General features: G+C 47.4%; 1 protein-coding gene across 1 annotated transcript in view; it reads right to left on the bottom strand.

The window, feature by feature from the left end:
• Nucleotides 1–337: 337 nt before the first annotated feature.
• Nucleotides 338–8,841, bottom strand: part of LOC139279628 (cadherin-related family member 5-like) — a 184,900-nt gene continuing 176,396 nt past the window's right edge. The window contains exons 16-17 of the mRNA XM_070898739.1: nucleotides 2,419–2,588; nucleotides 338–859 (exon numbers count right to left, since the gene is read on the bottom strand). Coding sequence (XP_070754840.1) covers nucleotides 338–859; nucleotides 2,419–2,588 — 692 coding nt within the window. The remainder of the gene's footprint in view (nucleotides 860–2,418; nucleotides 2,589–8,841) is intronic.

The raw sequence follows: 8,841 nt of genomic DNA, 5'->3' as shown, positions 1-8,841 counted from the left end.
CTCACCTCTAGCTTGCTGCTTAAAAACTACATGCAGGGTCTTTTTGTTTTAAATCCAAATTTCAAATGGAAGGTAATGATTGTTGGTGTGAATTTGGATATGGACACAATCCTGGCAATTGTCATTGAGACTCTGAGTGGGAGAATTGTGGTTAATTGCAGTGTAAGGTGGGTGTTTGGATTGTGAGGTGGACGGGGATTGCTGTGGGAAGCCTGTGCCACTGATTCCTGCTTTCGGCTCTTCCAAACAGCCGGGAAAATTCCACCCATAACATTCATTGAATTGCAATCATTGTGATTTGTTATTTTTTGTTCTGGTGGATCAGCTGCTTGTGGACCTAGAGGGTAATAGAAAGTGCATCATCTTGTGTGAATTGCGCAAAGGACACGCCTCCTCCCTTGCTGTCACCACCATCACCCTCCTCTTCCTCCGCCTCTTCCTCATCACCGTGCCTCGCGATAACATGCTCTTCGTTTGCCTCCGGCTCGATATCTTCCTTAAACCACACCGACTTGTAGCCTTCATCGTTCTTCCTCTCTTTGGTGAGAATGGACTTAACCTCTGGGTCATCATCGGCCTCGGGCAGGGAACCCAAGGCATGGCTATCCTCGTGGCTGGTGGGTGCGGTGACGGTCCTTGGGGACCTGGGGCCCGTTTGCTCTCCCGAGGACCTTGTTGAGCTGCTGTTCTCCACTGGCGGGTCGAGGACAGCAGCCAGCGATGCGACTTCTGCAACGGGGGCGCTCTTCTCCGATGGCCACCTGGATTTCTGGGATTCTGCTGGGTTTTCATCCTCCTGGAAACCTTCGTTTGTAAACTGTAGTTTGTCACTCGTTGAGGAATATGTACCTCTGGCAAACTGCAAGGGAGGAAAGGGGATTATTGGAATTCGTTGAGAACATAAGAATTAGGAGCAGGAGTAGGCCATTCAGCCCCTCGAGCCTGATCAGACATTCAAGAAGATCATGGTTGATCTTCTACCTCAACTCCACTTTCCTACACTGTCCCCATATCGCTTGATTTCTTTAATATATAAAAATCTATCGATCTCTGTCTTGAAAATACTCACTGAGCCTCCACCGCCCTCTGGGGTAGAGAATTCCAAATACTCACTACCCTCTGAGTGAAGAAATTTCTCCTCATGGCTGACCCCTTATTCTGAGACTGTGACCCCTGGTTCTAGACTCCCCAGTCAGAGGAAACATCCTCCCAACATCTACCCTGTCAACCCCTGTAAGAATTTTGTGTGTTTCAATGAGATCACCTCTCATTCTTCTAAACTCTAGAGAATATAGGCCTAGTCTACTCAATCTCTCCTCATAGGACAATCCCCCCATCCCAGGAATCAATCTAGTGAACCTATGTTTCACTCTCTCTATAGCAAGTATACCCTTCCTTGGGTAAGGAGACCAGAACTGTACACAATACTTCAGGTGCGGTCTCACCAGAGCCCTACATAATTGCAGTAAGACGTCTTTACTCTTATACTCAAATCCTCTTGAAATAAAGACCAACATTTGCTTTCTTAATTGCTTGCTGTACCTGCATGTTAACTTTCAGTGATTCGTGTACAAGGAACCCCAAGTCCCTCCTGAACACCAAACATTTCCCAATCTCTCACCATTTAAAAAATACTCTGCTTTTCTGTTTTTTCGACCAAAGTGGATAACTTCACATTTCTCCGCATTAGATTGCCATGTTCTTGCCCACTCACTTCACTTCTGTACCATATACTTCTATTTATGAAGCCCAGGATCATGTAAGCTTTTTTTAACCGCTTTCTCAACCTGCCCTGCCACCTTCAACGATTTGTGCACATATACCCCCAGGTCTCTGTAAAGTCCTGTCCCCTCAGTACAGATTCACACGAGGCATGTAGTGAAGTCAAGTTCACTCTGGACCTGCACCTTTATTTCACAGCTCTGGAATGCTGCACTTGCCTGAGACCTGTCCTTATATACCTGTCTCTTGCAAGTGCACCCCTGGTGGTAAGGTATGCTGGTGGTTACAGGTCATATCTTATTACAGTCATGTATAGCATGTTAGGATACAGTTATATATAATAATGTAAGATACATGACAGTCTCTCTGTTCCTGCACCTGCTTTAGTTTATATTTCCTCTCCTCATACTTTCTACCGAAATGTATCACTTCACATTTGTCTGCGTTAAATTTCATCTGCCACGTGTCCGCCCATTCCACCAGCCTGTCTGTGCCCCCTGAAGTCTATCACTCCCCTCCTCACTGTTTACTACATTTCTGAGTTTCGTATCATCTGCAAACTTTGAAATGATGCTGTGTGTACCCAAGTCCAGGTCATTAATATATCTCACACCACACCCTCTGCCAGCTCTCCCGCTAGGACTACTTTGTCCACCCAGAAAGATGGCTTTCTCTGTTCAGCATTTGACCACTCACAGCTTTTATCTTTGCCGATGATCTTTCCTTTATTTTTTCCCATTCCATTTTTCCAACATGGATTTTGTAGAGGAGAATTGCGATGATGATGAGACAGATGATCAACAGCACCGCTAATGGCACTCCGAGGGCCACCATGTGTTTGGCTTCATAGGCCAGCCGGGGGTTCACTGCAAAACAACATTCTCATTATAGACACAGTGTATTGATGCTCCATGACATTACTTATCCAAAAACATAAAGGAGCTTCTTCTTGTTTGGGCGCTATATGCCACAGCTGCAAGATATCACCCCTGTGCTCGCTGACCTACATTGGCTCCCCGTACAGCAACACCTCGATTTCAAAATTCTCATTCTTGTTTTCAAATCCCTCCATGGCCCTCGCCCCTCCCTAGCACTGTAATCTCCTCCAGCCCAACATCCCCCATCCCACCCTCCCACCCCCCGAGATATCTGCACTCCTCTAATTCTGGCCTCTTGAGCATCCCCTGATTTCCATCGTTACACCATTGGTGGCCGTGCCTTCAGCTGCCTGGGCCCTAAGCTCTGGAATTCCCTCCCTAAACCTCTCTGCCTCTCTACCTCTCTTTCCTCCTTTAAGCCGACCTCTTTGACCAAGCCTGTCCCAATAGCTCCTCGTGCGGCTAGGTGTCAAATTTTGTCTGATAACACTCCTGTGAAGCGCCTTGGGATGTTTTACCACTTTAAAGGCGCTATATAAATGCAAGTTGTTGTTGTTGATATGGTGCACTTGCCGTGACTTCCAACACAAAGTCCCATTCTCCACATCTGGAGAGACTGAGCAGAGAAAAGTGAATGCACTGTAAGTCTTGGCTTCTCCAAGTGCTACTTTACAGACAGTATGCTTGGCCCAGAGTGGCCCTGTGGCATTGGAGACTGAGAGAGTGGAGAGCAGAATATCATCATCAAAAGTCCCTGAGTATAAGCTGGCCAACATATCCCATCAGTTGGCAATCATCGCATCTTTCACAGCCTGGCTTGATTCAGTTTGCTTTTACTCACTGCGGATAAATATTTTACATTTATTCAGTAGAGCTTCTAATGTCTGAAATCCATTCAGGCATGGATACCAGTGCAGGAAATTGTAAGGTTACACATTTTCGAGAAGGCACAGAAAGAGGCCACAAACTAAAAATTGATGAAATTGATTTAACACAAGATTTCGGGATGAACTGGACAAAGGGAGCCCGGGCGGGCAGGTGGTGACTCACCACCAATTAAGGACAATCTCTGCGGTCGAGAAACCAGACTGGGTTTATGAATAACAACAATGAAGTTGTTACATTTCAGAAACTAACTTAAGAGGCCCTGAACTGATTGGCCGGAGGGGGAAAAATAAATCTCTCTGGAGACTCCAAGTCTGCAAAGACCCAGAACAACAAAGGGACCTGACCAGGTGTACATTTTTGGAGAATGAGGTACTTAAGATGAGGAGTTATCTTTTGTCTTGTAGACTCCCTGTGCAAATTGGGGACATCCAGGTTCATCATGGCAGTCAGTCAAGCAAGATCACCACAAACAACGTATTGATCCAAACACATTATCGGAAACCGCAGCAGCGGGGGATTATTCATAACGTGGATATAAATATGCGAGCTAGAAGCAGCTTATAAGTGGGGTGGTACCAAAGCGAAGCGAAGTACGGATCAAACACGGAAGGAACAGAACTGAGGAGAATGACTAGAAGAGGAACCAACTGGTCCAGGAACCAACGACCATGAACCTACAATCCACGATTACAGCTACAAACTGGACGGGTGATTGTATGTCTTCACCCAATTCTCTCAGAAGTCTGGTTCTGTAGTTTTTAGTTAGTTTTTGCATAATAAAACTGACACTGGGTTAAGCCTAAATTTTGTGCCACATGGTGTCCTTTCCCTGTAATTCTTGAGGTCTACAAATCAAGGTAGAGTGTAAAAACAAACACCCTACAGAAATTGGCGAGCGCGCCAAGACCTCGGCATTTGGAATAGGATCACGGACACAAAACAAGGGCAAGAACCCCTAGGGAGGTTTGGTTAAGTCTCAGGTCGGCTAAGGTAGTCAAAAAGTATTTTTCATGGGCGGCTAGGGCAACCAGGAGAAAAACAGTCTCGGACAGGCAGGAGTAGCCTCGGGTCGACTAAGGTAGCCACCGAGAAAAGGAGTCGCAGGTAGTCTGCGAAGGGGTCTCAGGGAGACTATAGGTATCTCAAGTGCGACTAGGGCAACCAGCAGAGGAAGGAAACAGTCTTGGGTAGGCTGGAGTAATCCCGGGTTGACTAGGGTAGCCACCAGGAGAAGTAGTCGCGGGTAGTCTGTGAAGGGGTCTCAGGGAGGCCAGGGGTAATCTCATGGACGGCCAGGGCAGCCAGAGGAGAGAAACAGTCTCGGATAGGCAGGAGTAGTCTTGGGTCGACTAGTGTAGCCACAGACAGAAGCCAGAGTAACAGTAACCGCAGGTCACTGCGAGGTGGTCTCAAGGGAGACGAAGGTAGTCAGGGGAGATTTCTCAGCCAGAGGCACTGGAAATGGACTCACCGCAGCAAAACGCGGTAGAGCCCGCGGCTAAGAGCAGTCGTAGGAAGTCCATGGAGGCTAAGGTGGTTGCATATATATGTAACAAACTGGACATTTCAGAGCCATGGGCACGAGAAATGCTGCACTCTGGGAATCCGCATGAAAAAGCGGCAGAGTGAACAGTTAGTAGTAACCATAAAGGGTCAAAAGAGAAGGCGATTTGGCTCATGTGCCTGCAAAAGCAGACACAACTAAAAGAAAAGGTAGGACAGCTGGAGGAGGAGAATAAAAAGTTAAAAGACGAGGTAGCCGGTTTCGAGAAAGAAAAGCAGGACCAAGGTATTAAGGAAGAAACAGCGTGGAATCACTTGGAGTATTTACAATGCCAATTGACCGAGTGTAAAAAGCAGCAGCAGACCCACAACGAACAAAGTGAAAGGCACTTAGAAAAACCAAAGAGCAGAGGAACAGCTCAGGAGAATCAAGATGGCATATCAGGTAGTGCAGAAACAGGGTTACGAGAGGGAAGGTCACGGATCTTGTAAGGAAAAGGTCCGCCAGTTAACGGCAGAGTTAGATGGGACCAAAGGGATGGCTTGTCTCATGGCACCCGGAACAGGCGAGTAAAGTTGGGATCCAAAGGGGAAAGAGTCAGGCGATGGGCCCAGAGTATAGCGAGCATCAGCCGGCACTGGGACCCCCGAAACCGATGTGTCCCTTGAGACAGCAGAAATTCGGCCCACACCCACCAAATGGTGGTCCGGCACCATTACAGAGCGACTATGTGATCCCATTCACGTCGCTTCAGCTGCAGGAGATGCTGACATGTGTAGTACAGTTAAAGCAAGGAGGAGATACCTCCGTTCATTTTGCCAATATAGAGCAGATAGGGGTCATCAATAACTGCAGCGAGGAGGAGATAGTGAAGATAACACTGCTCTTCTGGAAGGGAAGCTGTATCAGAGTTTATTTGTTGTCAGCCACCAAGTTAGAAACATAGAAACATAGAAAATAGGTGCAGGAGCAGGCCATTCAGCCCTTCTAGCCTGCACCGCCATTCAATGAGTTCATGGCTGAACATGAAACTTCAGTACCCCCTTCCTGCTTTCTCGCCATAACCCTTGATCCCCCGAGTAGTAAGGACTTCATCTAACTCCCTTTTGAATATATTTAGTGAATTGGCCTCAACTACTTTCTGTGGTAGAGAATTCCACAGGTTCACCACTCTCTGGGTGAAGAAGTTTCTCCTCATCTCGGTCCTAAATGGCTTACCCCTTATCCTCAGACTGTGACCCCTGGTTCTGGACTTCCCCAACATTGGGAACATTCTTTCTGCATCTAACCTGTCTAAACCCGTCAGAATTTTAAACGTTTCGATGAGGTCCCCTCTCATTCTTCTGAACTCCAATGAATACAAGCCCAGTTGATCCAATCTTTCTTGATAGGTCAGTCCCGCCATCCCGGGAATCAGTCTGGTGAACCTTCGCTGCACTCCCTCAATAGCAAGAATGTCCTTCCTCAAGTTAGGAGACCAAAACTGTACACAATACTCCAGGTGTGGCCTCACCAAGGCCCTGTACAACTGTAGCAACACCTCCCTGCCCCTGTATTCAAATCCCCTCGCCATGAAGTCCAACATGCCATTTGCTTTGGAACCCCACAGGGCTTAAAGGAGGAAATCATGGCAGGGCTAGGGTACAGTCAGGATAGTCCATTCTGGCAGGTAGAACAGACTAGACTAGGCAGCAAGTAAACGAATCACCCGATACGTTTGCAGATAGACTGTGGCCGACTTATTTAAAGGCCACTGGAGGAAATCTAGTACAGACAGACTTATTGGGGAACCCAGAAACCACTGGCTGAGAACCGTAATGGCTAACAGTTTGCTGCGGCTCAGAGCAAAGGTCGAAGTATGGTTTGACCTAGACCATTGGCAGAATACAGAGGCAGGGTTGCTGAGAAGATTAACTCTAGCTTTTAAGTGCAGGCAAGGGGAGGAGGAGAAACTAAAAGGGAAGGTGCACAAAGTTAAAGGAGAGGTTAGGCAAAAGAGAGAATGGAGACAAGAGGGAGGTAATGCGGGTCGATCTAAAGGCGAGTGTTTTAACTGTGGGAAGTTGGGACACTGGAGCAAGGATTGTAGGCTCTCTAAAGGAGGGAAGCCAGGGTACGAGGGTGCTGAGGCAGGAAAAAGCCAGAAGAAGGTAGCCGACGACCTTGTACAGATGTTAGTGGCTGCATTACAGCAGGTTATGTGCACAGGTGGAGGAAAGCTGGACGCAGCAGTGGGAGAAAAGGGAACCAATGCATCGGCAGCCCCGCTTTGACGTTGTGCCCAGCCAGAATACTTCTGTCCGCTCATATATGATGAGTGGGGCAGGCCATGTGTGGATGTGAAGGTGGAAACAGTTAGGGAAGGTATTTAGTAGATACAGGAGCCTCTAGCAAGGTTGTCCACTCACCGAATCCGACCACTTCCCCGTGGTTAAGCGGAGTCCCATTCACACTGGCAGGTTTTATGGGTAATGAGCAGGCTGGGGCAGTGTCAAAACCCTTAACCATAGAGTTAGGTCTTAACACAACAAAGTTAGAGTGCATTTTAATGAAGTGGGAACAGCCCGGTTTGGGAGTTCTCGGGGCCGACTACATGTTGGCACACCACGCCATATTGGATATGAAAAACAATTGTCTATGGGGGGCAGTTGATGAAGATAGGATGGGAGAGATCGTAGTGATTCCCAGGGACAGTACAGACAAAAGCAGCACCTGTACGATGAAGCCGAGAGGGAGTTATGACTTCGAAAGATTAGTCGATAACATTCCGGCCAGGTATCAGGGGTATGTATGGGAGAATATAGATGCATTTGCCATGCACAAGCATGATTACAGGAGAGTAACTGGGGTAGAGGTGAAGATAGATGGGGATCCGATGATACGGCCCCAGAAACAGTATAATTTTCCCTGGGAAGCAGAAAGGGATTTGGAAACTGCTATAAATTCCCTGGTGGATCAAGGTGTGTTGAGGACCATAACCACACATGTAAACTCACCCCTATGGCCAGTTTCTAAGCCCGATAACTCATGGAGGACCATGGTAGATTACCGAGTCCTGAATAAAAATATTCCAGCCTGTGCACCCACGTTAGTATCCCCGCAGCCACTACAACTTTCACCGTGCTAGACATTTCAAACGGGTTTTGGTCCATTTCCCTGAGACGGGAGGACCAATATAAATTTGCCTTTACCTTTAAGGGTCAGCAGTACATGTGAACATGCCTTCCACAAGGGTTTCACTATAGTCCCTTGATCTTTCACCAGAGTAGAGCCAAGGCACTAAAAGGTTTTAGTCAGCCAGATCGGTTGGTCCAATATGTGGACGACCTGTTGTTATTCTACGAAAGTGCAGAGGATCACGGGCCACTATTGAGTGAGTTATTGCATTTGTTGAAAGAAGCAGGTTTCAAGGTAAATCCCAAGAAAGCTCAGGTAGGCCAAGAGGAGGTGCAGTTTCTAGGTTTGACTATTAGGGCAGGAGAGAGAGCCATAGATGGAGCTAAGAGAAAGACAGTCCAGGACCGGTAGCTAAGGACGTGTCTGGAGTAAGGTCTTTCCTGGGAATAACGGGTTACTGCAGGGAATTTATAGAAGGATATGCAGCTATGTTGAGGCTTCTTAGGAAAAGAGTAGAGTGGGAATGGAGTGAGAGTTGTCAAGAAACGTTCGTTCAGTTAAAAGAGGTGTTACAGACAGCACCAGCGTTGGGAGCAGTAAATAGGGACCAGGACTTTAGTCTGGAGGCAGCAGCGACTGGGGACAGTTTGAGTGCAGTGTTACTCCAAGAGCGACGCAGCAAGCTGAGACCGGTGGCCTACGCCTCCCAGGTTTCACCGAAGTAGAAAAGAG

The sequence above is a fragment of the Pristiophorus japonicus genome, chromosome 14 (assembly GCF_044704955.1).
Source record: "Pristiophorus japonicus isolate sPriJap1 chromosome 14, sPriJap1.hap1, whole genome shotgun sequence".
In the NCBI taxonomy this organism is placed as follows: domain Eukaryota; kingdom Metazoa; phylum Chordata; class Chondrichthyes; family Pristiophoridae; genus Pristiophorus; species Pristiophorus japonicus.
The sequence above is the reverse complement of the archived record's forward strand: the minus strand, read 5'-3'. Positions and strand labels throughout refer to the sequence as shown.